This window comes from Ambystoma mexicanum, chromosome 3q, assembly GCF_040938575.1.
Source record: "Ambystoma mexicanum isolate Mex_15411 chromosome 3q, UKY_AmexF1_1, whole genome shotgun sequence".
NCBI lineage: Eukaryota > Metazoa > Chordata > Amphibia > Caudata > Ambystomatidae > Ambystoma > Ambystoma mexicanum.
The window spans coordinates 318,016,500-318,039,990 of NC_090926.1; the positions used below are offsets into that span (position 1 = coordinate 318,016,500).

Sequence of the window (23,491 nt, forward strand, 5' to 3'; positions counted from 1 at the left end):
AGAGGAGGAGAGAAAGCAGAAGCAAAGAGGAAGGTGTTGAGGTGCTTCCGGAACCAGAGATTGTTCTCCTCCAGTTTCAGAGAGGCCGGGAGGCTGTTCCAGAGGGAGGCCCCAGCAGAAGAAAAAGATCTACCACCAACTCGTTGCTTGGAGAAGCGACTTACCCTGAGGGAGTTGGAGGTGGATGAGCGAAGAGCTTGAGTGGGAAGATATTTAGGAAGAGTGAGTTGAAGGTATTGAGGTCCCAGACCCCAGAAGGCCTTGTGGACAATGCAGACGGTTTTGAACTTAATCCTTGCCGTCACTGGGAGCCAGTGCAGAGATTCCAGTCCTCGAGAGATACGATCCCTGGGCTTGAGGCCAAAGACAAGTCTTGCAGTCCTGTTTTGGATGAGTTGCAGAGGGCAGAGAGTAGAGGCAGGCAGATTGAGAAAGAGGCTATTGCAGGAGTCCAGCCTAGAGAGAACCAGAGCGCTGGAGACAGTGAGCTTCTGGGGGAAGGAGAGGAAAGGAAGAATACCTCTGAGGAGGTGCAGCTGGTAGTGTGACTTCTTAGAGACGTCTGAGATGTGCAGAGAGAAGGAAAGTGTGGAATCGAAACCCAGAGGTTTTTAGCCTGACAAGTGGGAGAGGGAAGAGGGCCAAGGGAGGCCGGCCAGAGAGTGACAGGAAAGGAGGGAGTAGGTGTGCCGATGAGGAGAATCTTGGTCTTACTGGCATTAAGGCAGAGATCATTGGCAGCACACCACTCGTGGATAGCAGACAGACAATCAGAGATGAGAGAAGGAGAAGAGGTGACTGAAGGGAGCTTGTAAATGAGTTGGGTGTCATCCGCATAGCACTGGAAGTTGGGGCAGAGAGTGGCAATGCGGTGGGAAAGAAGTGCCAGGTATTGGTTGAACAGCCAGGGAGAGAGGTTAGACCCCTGGGGAACACCACAGGTAGAGATAGAGGAGAGGAAGGACCCAAGTTGGACCTGGGAGGGTCGATCTGAGAGGAAGGAGGTCAGCAAAGCCACGGCCTGATGAGTGATACCCAGGTTATCACAGAGACGGTTGAGCAGGATGGTATGGTTGACCGTGTCAAAGGCAGAAGAGAGATCAAGTAAAATTAGGACACAGGGGCAGTTGGAGTCGAGATGGGAGAGCAGGTCTTCACAGATGTTCAGGAGAGCAGTTTTCGTGCTTCTGGCAGATCTGAAGCCAGACTGGAGAGAGAGAGGGAGTGCCTGTGTGAGAAATTGGTCCAGGATATCTATTACCGACACAAGAAAAAATTACTTCCTGTTGCAAAAACTGGGGAGAATTACGTTAGACCACCCCAAGAAAATCCCCAGAGGGAGCCAGATAGATACAATGTCGTCTTTAGAACCTAACGTACAGCTAGCATTAGACAATATTGGTCCTCATTGTAAGTTGGGCGAAACGGTAAAAATGCGACAGTACCGCTATTACTGCCGCATTACCACTGCGCCCAACTATAAGTGGGTGGAAAGTCTCCCAGCTTTACCTCCATTTTTAAATCTGGCAAGTTTCTGCCCATTTGCAGAGCTATTACTGAGGCGCAAAATGCGCCACGGCAATTAAGGAAATGTCCACTCTACGTGGTAAAATATATAATTAGTGTTTCCTGTCTTCGGAGTGATTTTCTTTTTAATCCTAGTTGTGTTGTGCTTTCATGGACATTAGGAATCTGTGTTTCAGTATTTTACAATTTCTCCTCAAGCCCCCCCACGCCCTCAAAAGCAGACTACTGGGTTTTTCCAATGTCACAAAACAAAGTTCCTTTTGTTGACATTTTGAAGCAGCACAGTCATTGTCTGAAGTTAAATGAAACACATATTCTCCTAACTAGAAACATATTTCTTTTATTAACATATAACTTCTCCTTCGGAATACCTCTGCAATCCTAATTGACTAGCCTTCTATTCATTAGCTTTGAAAACCCACAGATGAACTTCAACGCAAATTTAACAAAAGGGTTGCCACTGGTTGTTTTTTTGCAGTTTTGCTAACACTGCTGCAAGAAACATTTGGAGGATTAGTCTTTTACTAAACTTATAGTATGTTTTTAGAATTCTATGTATTTAGTGCAATTTGGTTTGTATCAAACCCTACACTATAAAATCCAAATAAACATTTATGTCAATTCAAAGATCGCCAATAAAGACTTATGAAGTTGATACATAGCATAGATTAACAAAATTATGTGTTCCTATCATCAATCTAGACCAGAACATTTCACTTACTAACGACAATGCATTAAATACAGAATCTCTAGAAATAGTTTTCAAGTTGGTCAAAAAGTGGAATTCAATCTTATTGCAGAATCTACAGGTTCTTAGCGCCATTTTGATCCCGTCTTGCCCCAGAACCTAATTAACCGGTAACAAATTAAATCAAAACAGCATATACAATCTTGCACAGTATCTATTTGGAAATGTCTTGATATATGATTGGAGTGATTTAGATCTGGGGAAGAATTGTATTGACTCTTCAAAAGTGTGCTTATTTGTTGAAGATGATCATAATTATTCTTCCAATCCCAAATAAAAACGTTATGTTGCAATTCCAATAAAAATGATCCACCATCTTAAAATGTAGCATAATAATTCTAATCAATCTCTTCCATCAATAATTCAAAATCCCACTTAAAGTGAGATTTTCCACTCCACATAGCTTTTCTCAGTAATTTGTGTTCCAACACACCCTTTGAAAGCCCTTGAAAAAGGGGCCAGGATCCAGCCAGTATGACCAAACCTGGTCCTCAGTAGCAGCATCCCATCTTTAACGCAATATGCCAGCAATTCAGGTAAGAATCTGAGCAATTCACAGGGGCTCCCGTAGATAAACACTTTTACTCAGGGCTGGCCTAATCCATCTCTCCAAACACACACAAAGTTTTTGGTGGCCATCCAATGAAGCTGGTGCTACAAACTGCCAAACATTCAGGTCCACTGCCACAGGATAGGTACTGGGTTTGTCCGGGGCAGAGAAGAAGGCTAAGCCAGTTTAAACCATTCTGGAGGATGCAGCGATGGGCTCAGAGTGAGCCCATGTCAGTACTATGGCCATTTTAGACCTGCCATGTGGTCCTTACAGACAAACAGATGGAACAAAACTAAATGGCCAGAAGAAGGACTTAATTACCCCGGTGGCTACCATACTGGTACACTAGGCTAACGGAGTAACAATGACTGGGTGCACCCGCTCGAGTACCAGACGAGTACTGACTGCAGGTCTGCAGACAACGCTGCTTCATCGCTCTCAATATTCATCACTGGATTGCTAAAGGATTACTCACTGAACTGCCTTGGTATATCCCTATATATCATCCAACTTCATCATTCACTTGGACTTTACTATTTGCTGCATTTTTACTAATATAAACACCTCTTTTTCTGTTATAGTTCATTTGGCCACGCCCCCTCACGTGATCGCCTATTTCAACCAGGCACCGCGCGCACCAGCGTGCGTGCACCCGCTCCAGTACCAGACGAGTACTGACTGCTGACCGCTGAGCCGCAGTGCAGCGTGTCAGCCGTCAGCTCGTTGGAGTGAAACTCGAGCCTGATAGCCTGTTTCTTGGATTTTTTTTCACTTTTCTCTGAAAACGAAGCGCTAGCTTGCTTGCTCGCATTTATTATTCAAATCTAACTTTAAAAAGCCTCCTGTTTTAAATTCAATTGCATAATGAATCGACTCACTGCGGGCATGCCGCGCCCTCTAAACCCCGCCTTACAGCGCCAATTTTTTTTAAAATCCCCCAAGAACACTGCACGGGTAAGGCAACCACTAAATCCCCAAAAAACATTGCATTTTCCGCGGACATCCGCACTTTCTTAGTTGAAGATGATTCTGTGCGAATATCGCCCTTGAGTGTTGCTAATGCAAATAATGAATTTACATCCATAACTCCCCTGCAATCTCTGTTTATCTCTAACGCAAATGTAGCGTTCTTGCCAAATCAACTATCAGATGCAACCATGCAAAGCTGTGCTGTGGCGGATAGTAGTCATACCACCACTGACACTTTTCATACACCGACCTATTTATCTGAGTTTTACATGGATTCTCAGGCTCCTAAACAGCCACAAGCAGCTCAATTATTTCCACAAATTCCCCTATATTCCCAAATTTTAGGTCCATCTCATCGGAAGAGTAACTCATTCAACCATCCAAGTCATGCTCAGATAACCTCGTCCGAGTTAATTCCGTCTCTTCCAACCCCTTCTTTTCAATCTAATCAATCCTCTGAAAGACTACCTGTTTCTGGTGCCATTACGAATAATACTTTGTCCAAAACAAATATTGAGCACTCTGCTCTCTCGAACTCCCCAGAGTTATATCCTACGGATGTTCCGCAGGACATAATCTCTTCTGATGACTCTGAATCATCACTAGTAGCCTCATTCACCAAACCAACCCCAAGACCATCATTTGGATTTCCTTCAAATTCCAATCCCATTCTGGAAGCGGCCTTAGCGGCCCTAAATGCCAGCATCTTTTCGCTTACCAAATTATATGAGGTAATCGACCTCTGATCTGCTACCCAAAACGAATCATTGGTTCTATTACATAGCAAGCTTGATTGGCTTGCAACCAATAAAGTGATTTTCACCAACTCTGAGATGGTTGGCCCTCATACTCAATCTGAACCAATAGGCTTGCAAAGTGTAACACCTATGGAGATGCCACAATCCAAACCCGAAGATGTTCCTCCTTTAATCATGCTAGAAATTGGAGAATCACCTGAACCAGAATCAATTAGTCCTGAGATTCATGACTCTCTAATTGTTGAAAAACCGCTATATGATCTCTTTTCGAAATCTTCCCAAAACAAAAGAAGAAAAAGAAAGGGAAATAGAAAACGAACATCACAGTGTTTAAATGATACAAACACCAACCAGAACATTGAACAAAGAAAACATTTAAAAAATTAAAATCTGGTCTCTTCCGCAACAAAGAAATCTAAGACCAAAAAATTCATATCGAACCTATGCTCTCCCCACCAAAGCCCAGTCATTACTGTTGAAGATGTGTCCTCGGCATCTCCTTCTGGTCGCAACGAAAATGAAATTTCAGCTGTTCCCCCGGGTCTGGTGACTGGCATCCCTAAAGGTAAGACTTCTGATAAGTCAAAACCTGTATTTGGTGTATCTCAACCTAAACATGGAATTGTAGCTAAGTCACCTCAGATTGCCTGTGAATCTGTCTATCCGGTAAATTTGGACTCTACACATGAAAAGCTCATGAATTTATCAGTATACTCACACAGCAACAAATCCATTGTTGAAGACGTTAATCATGGATTACATCATACCCAACAACATAAGCAACACATAACGCCTACCTTTCATGTAAATTTTGACATCGAACCTCAGGCCTTTAGAACCATGGATCAAAGACTCAATTGCTCGAACTCAAATGGCTCTAGATCCCAGGAGAGCACTGTGTGTCCAACTCCGGCCTTCTCCTCTTCAAATGATTTCTCTAATAAGACGGCCACAAATTCTAGGCTGAGTGAGAACGACATTCCTGCTATTTTACCATCAAATTCTGTTCAACCTTTTAGGCTTCAATCATCGAACACTCTAGATACAATTCATGAGGAAACAAGACCAGCTATCTATTGTCCAGACCCTTCTATTCTAAAAGACGAAAATATTCGTCTCACAATGCTAGACAGATTGTATTCGGACCCTTTTCCAAACCGAACGACAATACTAGCGGTCTTTAACTCCATTCCCTCATTAAAACAAATAAAATCTAGTGACATTGAATCAGTTAAATATCTTATACCCGCACAACAAGATATTACTACCATCACTATCCCCTCGCTACTTGTTAAAAACATAGTATGGGCCGAGAGACAACAATTATTTACCAAAGGAATGCGTCTTGAAGCAATAACACCTCCTCCTCCAAATCATCAAGTGCTAGGTCATAACTCGGTTGCTTCATTTGCAAAGTCAAATGATAAAGCTTTGCGCACCAATGAAAAATCAGGTTGCAAATGCATGCACGACTCTGACCCAACGACAAACTCTTTACCTTCCAAATGGAACTGGGTGAGAAGTGCAAATAAAAGAAATTAACATCAGTCAGATCATTAGAATGATATCACAGATAGCACTCATGTTTGCTCATTAAAATCGTGGGAACACCAGAGGATTCTCTCACCTTCTATTCTCTGAATCCTCTCATTTGAACAAATTTGATATAGTTTTATTACAAGAAACTTGGATGCTAACTGTTCCAACCTGGGCCAACCATCAAACTGAATCTATCTTAGCCTCCAAATCTACTAGAGGTCGACCAGCGGCTGGTCATCTCATTGCTATTCGTAACGATTCGCAACTGGCTCTTCAGGCTTGGTTATCGCCAGACCCGGGCATTCAAGTGGCTAAATTGTCCACAACCAACTCTAGCCATCCTTTCTTTCCGACCAGTATTATTATAAATATTTACTGGAACCCTGCTTTATCCTTTGAATCACAATTCTTAGACAAAATTGAGAATGTTTTAAACAAAATCTTACTTCAATCTGAAGTTAAAACTACAATAATAGCAGGCGATTTCAATTTGAATACCCTTTTATCTTCTAAAATCTGTCCTGATTAGACAGCCTCAAGATGGATGCGCTTGATGAGTTCGAGAAAATTTACCATGCTTAACGGATCCACTCCGGAAGACACCCCTCCTAGATCAACATGGACTAGAAACTCGAGCCAATCCATTTTAGATTATGTGTATATTACTTCTGACTCAGATAAGCTAATAGCCTCTTTCGAGGTTATACCCACTACACTGAGTGACCATAATAGCTTACAAGTTTGTTGGCTCCCTCACACACTTGTTAAGCCATCTGAGTTCTCCTACAAACTTGGAATTAACAATGCTGGCAATCATGTTAGATGGTTTCATAGTCAGATCAACAAATTACATCAGAGACTTAAAGTGAGAGACTCACAATCATCCTGTTCCTCGCAAACATTCTACAACGATTTCATTATGATACTAATACAAGAATCCTCTTCTTTAAATCCCTTGAAAATCGTTCATAAGTAAACCCAAATACCAGCCATTTATAATCTCAAGCAAGATTTTAAATCGGCACTCAGAACTCCATCCGTTAGGTATTCCAAAAGATTAAAGACCCAGCTCAAAATAAGTTATAGAAATAGGATCAAACATCTATTAACAATCTACAAACAAGAACGAGTTGAGTTGATGTGAAGAGCCATTATGTCTAAATCCTCTGGTGAAATTTGGAAACTAATTAATAAATTGCTTTCTAATGCACGCCAATCTGTCATTCTGAATATGATATCAGAGGCATCATGGACTTCTCACTTTCAATCTCTTTTGTTAAAACCTTATCCATCATCAAATGAATTTTCTTCATCTTTGCCTGACTTAAAATAACTCAAGTTTGATAAACTCGACATCGAGCTGATAATAAAGAAACTAAGCTCTTCAAGAGCTCCAGGGCCTGACAAACTAACCAATGCAATTCTAAAATCTAATTCTGAATCTTGGGCATTGGTACTAGAAACTATCTTCTTACGAGTACTGAATATGGCCAAAATCTCGCCATCTTGGCAGCAAGCTATAGTGATACCCATATTCAAAAAAGGAGATCGATCCAATCCTGATAATTTCAGACCTATAGCCTTGCTTGACGCGCCTGGCAACATTTTTGGGAGACTTGTTTTACGCGATTTTACGAAATGGCTTACACAAAATCAGTTCATGGACAAAAATCAATCAGGATTTGTTCCAGGTGTTGGAACAACTTTGAATCTTTTAATTCTAGCAATTTTAAAACAACAAACAATTCAAGCCAAATATCCAGTTTTTGTAGCGCTCGTTGATTTTATGCAAGCATTTCACTCAGTCTCAAGACCAAATTAATGGTCTAAACTTTTTAAAGCGAATTGTCCCTTGTATATTATCTTTTTAATCTACCAATTTTATTCGAACACCTCCATCAGAGTGAAGATGACAACTGATTGGCTTTTATCGAATTCGATCGAGACCAACATAGTTCTGAAACAAGGCTGCCCATTTGCCTCAATACTTATTAATTTTTACATCAATGACCTGAATCACGCTTTTAGCTCAGCACGCTCGTTTCCACCAAAATTGGGAAAACACGAGATATCTTATCTACCATATTCTGACGATCTCATTCTCTTAGACAGAACTCCAATTGGATTACAGAGGAAACTGAGCGCACTCGAAAAATGATTTAATAATCAATACAAACAAATCGAACATATTTATTTTTCAACATCTTCGCACTACCAAAAAGTTTAAAATCAACTGGAAACTGGATAACACCTCATCACTCCAGATACATGAAATCAAATATCTTGGAGTCAACTTAAATTCTCACCCATTTGATCAACCATATCAAGGAGAACAGACTTCGAGAATGCGACTTTTAGCTATTCAAGGGAAAGCAATACAAGTAGCATATAGTAAATGTTCTCTTTCCCCAGCAAGAATATATTATATGCAAAATGTTGTGCCCATCATCACTTACCGGAGCCAATCCAAGGCCTCTCCTCAATCTGTATGGTGGGACATCTTGGAGGGCATCTATTGGAAAAATATACTCCCTGTGCCTGCAAGTACACCAATTGCATTAATTCAATATGAACTAGGTCTTGTGTCCCTTCAAGCGTCGGTATCTTTGCTAATGCTGGTGATTTATAGGAAATGCCTAATACCTCAAAATACTTCAAGAAATGTATTTCCTGTCCTGAAAGAAGCATTCCAATCTTCATCATCCAGACCTATGCTTGAATGGAAACTAGCATGTTGTGCCGTATTAGAGGCAGCTGATATCTCCGAAGCCTTACTCTTAGATTTCCGGACACAGCTAAAACTAAATTATGGAGACAAGACTGGATAGCCACCCTTGATAAAATCAACACATATCAGGCAGTCAAGCTGGGTGCATTTGAAGCAAAGTTACTCACTACACTTCCTCAATAGCTAACCATATTCCTGGATCGTGTCTACGCTGATTCATTTCTATGATTTCGATTTGATTTACTCCCTACCAAAAGTAAACTTGCCGTTTACAATAACTTACCAGACTCAGCAAAGAAATGCAATTATTGTGAATTACTGGACTCTATTCAGACCACGAAACATCTGATGATAGACTGTCAATACCTGGTCGGCATGAGGACGCGATACCTTCATAAACACTTTTGTCATTCCACTCTATTATCTAATGATGAATTATGGTCAGCAATGTTTAATGCTTCAAGATATTCACTTATCATTGATATAGTGCAATTTCTAAGGGAGTTGAACCTTTCTCCATTACAACACTAGTCTGTAGAAGCATCTTGCCCTCCACCTTTCCTTTGCCAAATAACAACTTCAGGACTGACTCTATGCAATGTATACAAATGATAACAATGATCGTAACAACAATGAAAATGGATGTAATAATTTAGAGGTCTCGTTGTTGTAAATATTGTTGTCTGGCTAATTAGCTCACCTTCCAAATTGAGTTGTGATATTTGGCTAGCTCGTAAGTTGTGATGTGTTTATGAACGAAATCAATCATGTTAACTCGTAAGAAAGAGCACTAATTGAAATGTAATTCGACTATTGAAAAAGTTGTTAATTTAACTAAAACAATATTTCTATAAATAAATATTTTAAAAAACAATGACTGCATCTGTGGTGAAGCCAAAACTAAATTAGAGCTACACCAGCCTACACTACAACACACTTGTATGGTTGTAGAATCACCCTTGCTCATAGGACAGGGGTACTTAAAAGGTCCCACTGACCTGGGAGCCATATGAGCTACTATAGGACTTCACACGAAAAAGGGCTGCAGTAACAGGGAGACTTAAGTAGAAGCCTGTCAGTTCATTAAAATAAAGTCAAAGATCCAGGAAAACCAAATATAAGAGAAGCTCCACAATTAGAACTCTCTCCGAACAGACATACTTTATACATTTTGAAAAATGACAGGAGGTGGGGGGCGCTGTTGCGCCGAAACAAGATGGCCGCCTAATCGGAGTGCTCCGGACTGGGAGAGCGCAAAAACCTAAAAAGGTGCCCTAATATACTGCGATACTACCCTACACTGGCGGTATTTGTGGGTGAACCACCAACCTACCCCTCTGCCAACTCCTGGACCCAGGCTTCCCCCGGGGGCTGAGCTTTGAGCCCCGCTCGGACTGGGGCTGTGGTGTCATCTTCGAGCCGCGTTACGGCTCCAGGAACTGCAACTCTCCCTGATACCAGAGAGCGCGGCGCTGCAGGCCGCTGCGGGGGAGGGGCGTTGCAGACCTCCCGGGCGGCCCGAGCTTTCCACGGACGGCGGATTCACCCGGCGTCTCCCAGATCCAGGCTCCCACTCTGCCGCTCACCACTGAGGACCCCACTCTGGCGAGCCACCACCCCCGCTGATCGGCTTTGTGCTGGCCTGGGGGCTCCGAAGTCCCCGCTTCCTGGCCTCGCACGGCGGGCGACGAGGACGCCGACGCAGGTTCTCCTCCCTATACCCTGCTTCCTGCTTACCTGTTGTGGGCCCCGTTTGGACTGGGGCCTTGGTTCGCTGGCCCGCTCCGCGCTGCAGCTCCTGGATCTGTGGCTCCCCCCGACGCCGCTGCGGAGGAGGGGCATCCGGCCCTCTCGTGCGGCCCGGGCGGCCACCCTTGACCGGAGCTCCACTGGCTTCACGACCACTGCGGCCCGCCGATTTCGCGGGGGCCTGGAGGCCCCGGAGCCCACCCGCCACCTGGTCCCACGCAGCGGGGGACGGAGACACCGCCGCGGGTCCTCTCTCATCCAGCCTACTCGCCTGCCCTCCCTCCGCTGCCCCCCCTCACATGGAACACAGAACCCTGGTCACAGCAAGGTAGGGGGCACGGGGGGGGGGTGTCTTTGCTGGCTCCGTGGCCGACTGTGCCTCTGCGCGGCGGCGGATCCGCGCCAGGCCCCCCGCTCTGGAGATACCCTTCCTGAAATTGGACACGTACTGTGGCCTACGACAACCAGCTTCACAACCTTCGCCTCCATGCGCTCTTGCAACCCAGGGGCAACGTGACTGACTTACTGGGCCCCGGAGTCCCCCCGCCTCCAGATCTCACTCGGCGGGGAACGGAGCCGTCACTGCAGGTCCTCTATCCTCCAGCTTACTGACCTGCTTTTCCTCCGGTGCCCCCCCTCCCACGGAACACAGAACTCTCCTCGCGGCAAGGTGGGGGACACCGGGGGAGTCATCCCACTGGCTCCGGTGATCCTGTGCTGCCCGCTTCGCTCACTACAGGCGCGCCCCGCAGCCCGCCACGTCTCTACTCAGCTCTGCGCCGAGCCCCCTGCACTTGGGGTGCCTCTCCTGAAATTGCTTTCTTCCCCCCCACGTGCACTGTTGGGGCGCATACTACAGCTGGGAGCCCGCACCGCACTGCCGCTCCCCCCCTTTCCCTACCACCTGCTGACTGTTTTGGTGGTGCCTGCCATATACCCTCACTTATACGCGGCGACGTGCTTGGGCTGCGCGGATAGCCATCACGTGCCCGGTTGTGCCGTGGACTTTGTGTATCTCCTGGCTCACTTGACCTACACCGGCGGCCGGCCTGTACTACTGCTAATTGCCCGCCCGCCACTGCCGGTGCACCGTCTGCTCGCCTCCCCCCTTGTAGTGTGACATCCAACCCGTACCACAGAAGCTCTGTCTGGTCGTCTCACACCACCTCGCAGTGAACCGCCTGCTCTAAGTTCTTCACGACTGTGCTCTCGCCGCTCCCCATCTATAGCACTCCTGAACTTATAGCTCTGTTTTCCACCATGACCCCCTCTAAGTCACTTTCTGATCCCCCGGAGGAACCACCGTCCACTACTGCACCCTCCACCTCTGACGACTCGCAGAAAATTCTAGAGTACATACGAGAGGGTTTCACCACACTCCACACTAAGTTAGACGATATGAATGGGACCATCTCGTCTATTAAGGCCCATATTGAGAGGACGGACAGCAGGGTCGCTGAAATTGAGACAAGGGTGGGCACTGCAGAGGATGACCTGATTTCCTTGCGTACCGCTGTAACCACTTTGACCAGCCGGGTCTCTGCGGTCGAGAAGAAAAATGACGCCCTCGAATCCCGCTCCAGGAGGAATAACCTCCGCATTGTAAGGTATACCAGAGGACAACATTCATGAGCCTATGGAGGAGTACGTGGAGCGCACCCTCCTGACGCTCTTGGACAGCCCCAAGCTGTCAGCACAATTTGCAGTGGAGAGAGCCCACCGATCCCTAACTGCCAAGCCCAGGCCGGGTGCTGTGCCCCGTCCCATCATAGCCAGGATCCTCAAATTCCGCGATCGTGACTCCCTGCTCCAGGCGGCCAGGGCCAAGGGGGAGCTACATCTGGGGGCGGCTAGAATACACTTGTATCCGGATTACTCGGTGGCTGTTCAACAAGAGCGTAAAACCTTCCTAGCGGTGAAAAAAAGACTTTGAGACTTGGGAGTCAAGTACTCCATGCTTTTCCCTGCCAAACTGAGGATCGAACATTCTAATCAAACGTATTTCTTTACCATCCCGGAAGAGGCTTCGAAGTTTATAGACGAACACATACCTGGCTGATCTAAGCAATGTTAATATGTCTCACATGCTCCATCATCTGTTATCATACCTGTGCCATGGGATCGGACCGCCACGGCGCTCCCTCCCTCACTGTGAGAACTGCTCATCGTAGCCCACTACTGCACAGGTTGCTTCTGTTCCCCTTCACCTTTCCGTATAGGTGATGTTTCGTTACCATGCTGTCCCATCAGAGTTCCTATTAACTGTTTCTTGTTGGACTCACAGCCTAGACACATCCTGCTCTCCCAACCCATCCACCTCTGTGTCATGTTCCTACACCCTGGTCCCTCACCAACCATGGTTTTGCATGCTCCTCTCTTGCGTTGTAACGGACCACACGGTCCCATCCTGTTTCACTGCGGGCCCTAGTTTATGGCTCGGGTACGATGACCTGCACCCGCTCTATGTTCTCCACCTTTACCTACCACGTAATATAAACCTCCTGACGCTCTCCCCAGTCCGGCGGCCATTGGCCGGCTGCTAACAGTCCCCCAGGCGCTGATGCCTAAAAGTTCTCGGTTGTTCTGGTTTTGTGAGGGTTTCATCCCTCTGATTGGGGGAGGGATGTGGATGGGGGGTTGGAAGGGAACGTTCTGGTTTAAAAATGTCTTGACAGCCTCCGGAGGCCCCGCAGACACCGCGCCCAAGCAATCCACACATACAGTCCACCATCTGCATAAACCTAAGGTACACAATTTTCACGACCCTGGAATCCACCCTTGCTTATTTCACCGCCATTCATATGAAAATGGCTGATACCTCCTTGACTTTTATGAGCTGGAATGTCAGGGGGCTAGGCAATCATAAGAAGATGCGGCAGATCCAGCTCCACGCCGAACGCCACGGAGCGAAGATCCTTTGCCTACAGGAAACCCATGCTCGCTCAGAGCAATGTGAGCGATTCGCCAGACAATGGGGATCCCAGAGATACTACACTAACTATTGTACTCAGAGTCGAGGCACCCTTACCCTAATACATAGCAGCCTCAAGTTCACCTGTCATCAACCCCACATAGACCCACTTGGTAGATTTGTACTCATCACTGGTATACTGCAGCACCAGGAGATAATCATCCTGAATATATACGGTCCCAACGTTGACGACCCCGACTTTTACCATCACCTAGTCACGTTACTTGAGAGCTACCCCCTGATCCCCATCATATGGGGCGGGATTTCAATACTATATTAGTCGTCACCTTGGATAGGGCCGGTTCTCGCCCTCGTCAACTGTCTAGAGCGGCCTACTCGATCTTGACCTCGCTCCCCCGCTTGGCAATGGTGGACGCTTGGCGCCTAATCCATCCTGATGACCGCACTTACTCCTTTTACTCCTCAGTACACGATTCCCACTCTAGAATAGATAGATGGCTGGTCACAGACTTACTGATTAGATGCGTAACTAGCTTAGCCATTCTCCCCAGGACACTCTCGGACCACTCACCAGTACTAATTTCCTTAAATTGGGGACCTGATGCCAACAAACCAAGGCTGTGGAGGTTGAGCCCTCACGCGCTCCTCGACCAGGTTTTCGCCTCCGAGCTTGAATCCTCAATTGAGGAATATTTCGAGATTAACTTAAATTCCGTCTCTACACATGCCGTGCTATGGGAAGCCTTCAAGGCACACACGAGAGGAGTCGCCATCTCTAAGAGCAGTGGTATCCTTAAAACCATCCGTGCCGACATCGCCACCAGCGAATCGGCCCAATCTGCTTATGAAGCACAGTACGCTGCAGATCACTCCCCGGCCACCTTGGCAGATCTGGGCACTGAGCTGGACAGGTTCCGTGGCCTTGCTGAACGCGAGGTTAAGTTCCTGTCCTGGACTCCCCTCGGTTGGCGAGGAAATACGGCGAGGGTGAACGAATGTTGGCTAGACTGCTACGCCGCGAACTTGGTGCCCCCAGCATACCGGCCATTGCTAGATCAGATGGCACACTCGCCACCTCCCCTCAGGACATCAACTCTGAGTTTCTCGCATTTTATTCCTCCCTATACTCGGAGGTCGACACCTCCCAGATAACCGAAATCAACTCCTACTTAGAGAACCTCCCGTTATCAGTCCTATCAGTCGAAACTAGTGCCTCCCTTGAGCGGCCCTTTACTCTAGAAGAAATCGTTGAGGCCATCGAGTCACTGGCAGCGGGGAAGGCCCCCGGCCCCGACGGGCTCCCGATGGATTTCTACAAATTGTACAAAGCCCAACTAGCGCCGCACCTGCTGGCCCTGTGGGAGGAATCGTGCGAATTGGGCATACTCCCTCCATCTCTCTGTGAGGCACTCATCACAGTGCTCCTCAAGCCTGGTAAAGCCCCCACGCAGTGTGGCTCCTATAGACCCCTCTCCCTGACTAATAGCGATATTAAAATATTTGCCAAACTCCTTGCCAACCGCTTGGGACCATATATGTCCCACATTGTTCATCCAGACCAAGCGGGCTTCGTCCCGGGCAGGTCCACCTCCCTAAATTTAAGGAGACTCTTTAATATCCTTAACAGAATCGACCCGGCCACACATGCAGTGGCGGCCACATTAGACATGCATAAGGCATTTGATTCAGTTTCTTGGAAATACTTGTGGTGCGTCCTTGAGAAATGTAAATTCGGCCCCAACTTTCGCGCCTGGATAAAGCTCCTTTACACTGCCCCGTCAGCCAAGGTCCGTACAGAAGACAGATGCTCTTCCCCTTTTCAGATATTTAGAGGAACACGTCAGGGATGCCCCTTCTCTCCGCTTATTTTCGCAATTGCCATGGAACCTTTCGCTGACATGCTCCGGCAGTCACACTCACACAGAGGGCTGCGCACGTCTGGCCAGACCGACATAGTCTCCCTTTATGCTGACGATACCCTGTTGTTTGTTCGATCCCCTGAAATTAATCTTTTACCGATACTGATAGATGTGGCTCGATTTGGGGACATATCAGGCTTGACGGTCAATTGCTCCAAGTCTATATTATTCCCGCTCACGGACTCGACGCAACCCCCTCAGGATCTGCATGGGTTCACCTGGGCTTCTTCTAGCTTCACCTACCTGGGAGTGGTGGTCTCCAGGCAAACGTCACAGCTACGAGACGACAATTATCACACTTATTTAACCAAGCTTGAAACTAAAACCTCAAGCTGGACTAGGCTTCCCCTTTCACTAGCGGGCAGAATAGGCATACTCAAAATGATCGTATTACCTCAATTATTGTATCGCTTTACCAATCTCCCCCTGTGGCCTGGGGATACCTTTTTTCAAACACTGCACACCATATGCAACACATTCCTTTGACACTCAGGGGCCGTTCGGCTCAAATTGAGTACACTAACTGCACCCAAAGCGTTGGGCGGCTTTAGCGCACCCGACTTCATCAGATACTGGGTGGTGGCCCAATCACAGTTTGCTGCATTCTGGTTCAACACTACTGATCCCCTCCCTCATGTCCGCCTTGAGAAGCTGGCTGTCTGTGACCGAGTGATCGGGTCCCTGGTCCTCCGCCCAATCTCCCCTTCCTTAGACTCTGCGAACCCGGTGGCTTGTACATCCCTAGCGTTGACTAAACTCTGGTCCATGGTCGGCTCACCCCGTCCGTTTCACGGGGACCTGCCCCTGTGGAACTTCCTTCCCGATGTTCCACGCATCCCACTTTCGGTAGTCACCCGCTGGGCCACTGCTGGCTTCCTGACTTTCCGTAATGCCTTTGAACAGGGGAACTTCATAGAATGGTCTGACCTCCCCCCCCTACTCAGGCGACGACCTTCGGTGTGGCTACAGTATTCTTCACTTCGAGCACATCTCAAGTCCACCTATCCAGACTTCCCCGCCTTGCCCACTGATGAACCTATAGTGGAGGAGCTCTGCTCCTATCTCTCCTTCAGGGGTAAAGTGTCGTGGCTCTACTCCTTACTTCAGACCAGAGCGGCCCCCCACTTTACCGAGCTGAGACGCAGATGGGGGGAGGACCTTGATGCCGAAATAACTGACGAGAGGTGGGCTCGGATTTGCGCCCGGACTCATGAGGTCTCCTACAATACTAAATTTAAGCTCATTCAGTTCAAAGTCTTACACAGGTATCATCATACACCCGTGAGACTTCACCCCATGTTTCACACCAACCCCCCTACCTGTCCTAGGTGCAGCGCAGATCAGGCCTCCTATATACACATGCTATGGCTATGCCCCCATCTGTCCCATTTCTGGCTAGACATCTGCTCTACATTATCAGACATTCTAGATCACCCAATCACCCCCACCCCACTGCATTGTTTATTCCACAATCTCCCACAGCTCCCCCGCGATGCTAAGAAATTGGCAGGCCTCTGCATGCTACTGGCAGTTCGCTGTATATTACTTTGCTGGCTTCGCCCCAGAGTGCCCACCTACGCCCAGTGGCTCAGATCGGTCACATGGGCTCATAATACTGAGCAGTCCTGGAGTGCTATGCAACATCCCCACTCTAGACCAAGGGACATCTGGCCGAGATTCCGTGACTATATTTCTGCCATGACCTCGCCCCCCACCTCTTCCTCTACATCCCCAGATGCTTCCCCCTAAATACCATACTACCCCGGGGCATGTATGTTACTCTCTGGGTGTTGCCGATTATCGATATGCTACATTCATGTAATTGTATATGTTTCTTCCTCATACTGTTTGTAAATTATGCTGGTGCCTTGCGGTCTTCCTCTGGTCCTTTGTTTGTGCTGTCAAGTCAATAAAAAAGAGTTTTGAAAAAAAGAAAAATGACAGGAGGTAATGCCGAACTGCATATTTGGGCTATTCAAAACCTATATCTTTTTAGTCAAAGGGCCTCATTACACAGTAGGCGGAGGACCAAGGTGCTATTAGCACCTTGGTCCATGCCGGTAAAATACCTGCACCGCCTTGGTGGAAAGGGGAATTACCGCCCTATTCCAAGGTTGGCGGGCGGTAATTCCCCCTTCCCCCATTGCCCTTCCCCATTCCCATTTTTGCCCCATAGGGCTCTATGGGAATGGGGAAGGCGCTAATTACGGTGCCGCAAATTGCGGTACCGTAATTAGCACCCTGGTCCCTTTGCGGGTTGGTTTTTAACGCCTGCTAAACTGCAGGCGTTAAAGTACCTACCCGCAAAGGGACCTCGTAGTAAGGCGGTAAGGGTTAACGGTCACCGGTACCATTACCGGTAACCGTTAACCCTTACCGCCTTCCGTGTAATGAGGCCCAATGTCTTTGGAAATTAGACAATAAAATGAACCAAAGTTTGTGTTGGTTGAGAACACACTCAAACTTCCCTCGGTGGGGTCGGCATCATTTGACTCCCTGCTTGGTACAATTCAGAGTGGTATTAAAGTTCACCTGCCATCACTGGTAATAGGGATTCCATTCACGAGCCAGTGTTCCGCTGGTTAATGTAATTATTAGATGCAGCAAGCAATATAAACTCCGTCTGAGTGAGAGTCAGCAGACCCACAACTTATCTAGCCTGAAACTCAATGGACCTGTAGTGCAGCACTGCCATCCTTGTCCCTCTCAGCATATTGTGTCTAAAGTAAGAAACACCTGTCTGAGTCAGCGAGCCCATAATGTATTTAGCCTGAAAGTAAATGGACCTGTACTGCGTTCCCTGCCCCTCTCAGCCTCCTGCGCCTAAAGTAAGAATTGCCCATCTGAGACGGCAAACCCACAACATATTTAGCCTGAAAGTCAATGAACCCGCCTCTACCTGTCTCCACTTAGACATTAATATTCCTGAACTCCAGTACGGCCACACCCACTGCCTGATGGGTACCTACCCACTACCTATAATGACTAGAAATGACCGCCTTGGTGAGCCACCACACTCTCACTGCAGCCCAGAGTGAAACGAGCTACCCTCAACTCTACCACGAGCAACACTAACAGCAACCAGTTACTACCTGCCCCAAAGCAGAGAACTAAATCCTCCACAAGTGACAGAAAGACAACTCCTCAAATGCCACCAATACAATGCACGCTAGTCAATGCAAGATCCATCCTTGCCCATTCCCTTGACATCAATGATCTCATCTCAGTGCTTAACCTAGATATCCTAGCTGTCACTGAAACAAAGCTACATGTTGCATCAGGCCCTGCCCTGCCCTTAGCTGTCCCCCTGGGATTCACTATCTTCCATTGCGACAGACCCAAAACAAAGGGGCAGAGGAACAACACTAATAGCTAAGGACTCCCTACCCATTAGAGAACTCAATACTAACCTCAACTACAACTGCAATATCCTCTCCGTCAAACTTACCATCTCAGGCATCAACACTATCACCTTCACACTATCTATCACCCCCCAAGCCCAGCTCCTACCTTTGAAGAAGACCTCCTTCACAACTTAGGTGCCCACATCAAGCCCACCTTGTGAAAGGAGGATAGCACAGGGGCAACGTGCTGGTCTTCGAATCCCAGATCTGCGCTTAGAAAAAAGACTCAAATACAGTATTAGGCATGTTAAAAAAAAATAACTAAATAAAATGTAATTAAATTAAATAAACAGTTATCCTTGGGGACTTCAACTAGGATACAATGCCCCGACCGACACAATTGCATCATCAACGGCCAACATGCTCAGTGATCTAGGCTTCCTGTACTGTGTCAACTCTCCCACCCATTTGAAAGGTTGTATCCTAGACTGGATTGCCAACCTCAATTGCAAGATCACAGTTAACACCAACAACCCATGCCCAAGGTCTGACCCCCATATACTGCATTTCATGCCCCCCCACAGAGCACACCTCACCTGCCTAGCTCTCTCTACATTTGGCCAAAGCTCCCCAAACCTTACCAAGGAACGTATGGCACCCCTGCTGAGCACTCTCTTACCCCAACCACCTCTTTCGAAAAGACCTCATCGCACTGGCTCACCAGTACTCTGCAACCTTGACCGCTGCAATGGATGCCGTGTCCACACTAATCCCGCGGAAATCCAAACCATCAGGACACAGAAACTCATGGTTCACACCAGATCTCCAAGAGCTTCGTGCAAAGAAACGCCACTCATCTCATGAAGCAAGCTTTCGCCCACAACAGCCAATCGCTACAAACAAGCCATCATTCTGGTCAAGTCAACCACGTATAACACACGTATCACCAATGCTAAATTCAGCACTAGAGAAATTTTCATCATCCTTAGGAAACTTGAAACCCCCTGTCTACCCGCATCACCATCATCAAAGAAGAAGCATGGTGCACCAACATACAAAAGGCTATGCATGCCAAAATCAACACATTTCAAAGTAAAATCGACCTGAAGCATATCCTGCTTTCATCCCCTAGCCTGCAACCAACTACCCACATGCCCCAACCAAACGGTCAGCAAAGCCCACCTATGTTCCGCTTCATGTCTCAGAAGATGATGTCATATCTATCTTAAAAGGCTTGAAGCCCTTGCAATGTAAAGGCGACATCTGCCCTGCGTCCCTTGTGAAAGACTGCTCTGAGGTCTTGGCGCCTCTTATCACATCCTTTATCAATGCCTCCTTTACCACGAGCACAGTCCCCACTCGATTCCCACTCGATTCCAACTAACTACCGCCTCATCAAAACGGCCCCCTTCATGCTGAAAATTCTAGACAGAGGAACCGATCTGCAAGTTCAGCACTACCTGGAGGCCAATCACATCCTAGGTATGCATCAGTCAGGATTCCGCCCTGGCCACGGAACCTAATCAGCCCTATTGGACCTTTAGAACCAGCTTGATGAGATCAGGGATGAGGGCAAGCCTGCAATTGAGGTTGGCAATCCAGTAGGCCGGCTGCATTTGATCTGGTGGACCACAAAATCCTTTGTCATTACCTAACCTCCTGAGCTAATTTCTCACTGGAAGCCACAAATTGGATCACATCTTTCCTGGGGGAAAGATCCATCAAAGTATTCACCAAGAATGCCAGTGCCCCCACCCCGCCCCCTGCGCCAATCACATGCGGTGTAGCACAAGTGTCTTGTGTATCCCCAACACTATAAAATATCTATACAAAACTGCTGTTCGTCCTCCTAGAGTCCATCGGCATTCCCTACACAAACTATGCTGATGACACGCAAATTCTATTCCCCTTATCTGGCAACTACCACGAAGACTCATCGGGCCTCATTACGACCCAGGCGGTAAGGGGTTTACGGCAGCGTAAACAGCGCCAACCCTTACCGCCTGATTCCGAGGTCCCTTAGCGCCATGGAGGATTTAACACCTGCTTTTAGCAGGTGTTAAAATCCATGGCGCTAAGGGACCTTGTTGTTAATTACGCCACCGTAATTTACGGTGGCGTAATTAACGCCTTCCCCACTCCCATTATGCCCTATGGGGCAAAAATGGGAATGGGGAAGGGTAAATGGGGATTGGGGACTTACCGCCCCGCCAACCTCGGAATGGGGCGGTAAGTCCGCCAACCACCATGGCGTAAACGTAGTTTACGCCATGGTGGTAAAGGTACGACCCAGGCGGTAACTTACCGCCTGGGTCGTAATGAGGCCCATCTTCTCTAAACTCTGTCTACACAACTATTCAGGCCAGGATGGCCACACACTGTTTTTGCTCAGACAATAAAAAGACTGAGATCCTCCTGGCAGGCCCCTCATCGTGTGTAAAAAAGCTTGATCCACAATACTTAGCCTTTAACATTGATGGCATCTCAATCCCAGTCTCACCGTCAGTGAAGACACTAGGGGCCTCATTACGAGTATGGAGGTAGCCATGGTGCTATTAGCGGCATGGCTGCCTCCATACCGGGCTCCAATACCGGGTTCCTGCAATGAGGAATTACCGGGTCATTCCGACATTGGAGGACCCGGTAATTCCTCCTTGCAGGAACCCATCCCCATTCCCATTTGAGCCCCCATAGGGCTCAATGGGAATGGGGAGGGAGGTAATAACGGGCACATTACGAATGGCCCGTTATTAGCTCCCTCTTCCCCTCGCTGGACCCGGAAAGGACGTCTGGTTTTACCAGACGTCTGTTACGGGTCCCGCAAAGGGAACCTCGTAATAGGCGCTCCCGTAATGAAGGGTGCCGGTCCCGTACCGGCACCCTTCATTACGGGAGCGCCACCCTTGTAATGAGGCCCTAGGAGTCTACCTGGATGCTACACTCTCTCTCACGGCAACTAAATGCCTTTGCCTCCCAGCCACTTACACCTAATAAATGCAGCCAGGCTTTTCTTATCTCCCGACAGCTGCTTGACTATCGCCAGAGCGACCATTGGCTCAAGGGTTGACTATTGTAATGCGCTCTTCACATGCACGTCTGAACAAAACATTTAAAAAATTGGGACTATTCCAAACAATTCACTACGAGCAGCCTTGAACATCCCTAAACGGGAACATATCCCCTCAGGTAGGAGAAAGGCCCATTCGCGAGCAGATTCTATTTAAATCATTATCAGTCACCAACAGATGCCTCTCCAACGAGACCCCCCACCTCTCACAGAAGATAACCAAGGTAGGCTTCTCCAGACCCACAAGGTCAGCCTACGCCCATCGTCGCTCCCAACCTAAATTTAAACTGGCTGAAGGTTCGAGCTTTCCATCCTTCGCTGCTAAACACTGGAACCTGCTCCCACCCGCCCTGCGAGCCAAACTTCCTAGTGGACATTCCGCAAATCTCTAAATACTTTACTATTTGCCTGAATGATGTCCTGTAACTCTGCAATTTGATGTTTTCTTTCACCTGTACATGTTCTGTTCTTATGTATTCAGCGCCTTGATGCCTCTGGGGTTAGTGCGCTTTACAAATGTAAACATAAATAAATAAATAAACCATGTAGTGGACTTTGGCATCGGTAGTGTGTGACAGTGACTTTGTGTGTGTTGCACTTTTAGCAGTGATAGTGACTCAGTACCTGCAGCGGGCAGTGGTAACCCTGCACATTTGGGCGCAATAGTGAGCCCTCTACCTGTAGCGCGTGATGGAAGTCATCTTCTCGTTTTGCTCCAGAAATCGCTGAAGTTTCTCTTTGCCTTCCTTGGCCTTCAGGCGGGCTTCTTCTTTCTCCTCCTTCTCACGCTGGGACTTATATGCATTAAAGGCCTGCTTCTTCTCGCTCAGCTTGGGTAAGGCGCTGGAAAAGTCAGACACATACATCAATATACACCTTCTCACTGCCTACTGAGGGCTTCTACTCTGCATTAAACCCCGAGTACTAACTAGGTGTTCTACACACTCTTTGCACTGTATAGGATGTGTTATTTACCCTACTTGACCAGGAAGACTTCCACATTATCTGCAATATCTACTGTTAAATATACACCCTGGGTACTACCCAAATATACACTCTCTGGTGCAGTGCACATAGCCTGCAATCCTCCCCAGTCCCTGCTTTTCCTCCTTGGTAGTTACTTTGCTTGGTATGGGTAAGTTGCTGATCTCTCTGCACCTCAGGGTACTCAGTCTATGCTGCCCAGGATATGTGTTATACAAGCTTTCATCCCACAGGGATCACTACACACAGGCACACTCCTCTCTCCCACCTGCTTGTCAGAAACGGTCTTGTGCTCGACCCATCCCCGCTGGCAGGGCTATCCTCGTTAGTAGCACACCAAGCAGGAAAGATGGGGCACCATTCTTGATACACCTACTCTGAAGAGCCCCCTCTTCCGATCGATCTCCACAAATCAACACAACAGGTAGCCAATCTTGCACTGCTGCTCCTACTAGCCAAACCCATCCCATTCTCCTGCAGGTTCAAAGCGCCAAGAGTCCATCACCATTGAGGTGGTTGAAACATGCACAAACATATAAAACACTATGTCCTAGCCCCCAATACCCCAGAGTTCATTACACACGCACTGCTCTCCCAAGGCATATTCCACTTTCTATGCACCTTCAGGTGGCACCTACTTCTTGCTCCCCAGGGATGTATTTCCAGCGCAGGGT

The 23,491-nt window shown here is 47.4% G+C and overlaps 1 protein-coding gene across 6 annotated transcripts in view; it reads right to left on the reverse strand.

The window, feature by feature from the left end:
- The window catches only part of PRPF40B (pre-mRNA processing factor 40 homolog B), a 1,091,929-nt gene that overhangs the window by 327,296 nt on the left and 741,142 nt on the right, over positions 1 to 23,491 (reverse strand). For all 6 annotated transcript variants that reach the window (XM_069653885.1, XM_069653882.1, XM_069653883.1 and 3 more), the window contains one exon: positions 22,512 to 22,676. In XM_069653885.1, coding sequence (XP_069509986.1) covers positions 22,512 to 22,676 — 165 coding nt within the window. The remainder of the gene's footprint in view (positions 1 to 22,511; positions 22,677 to 23,491) is intronic.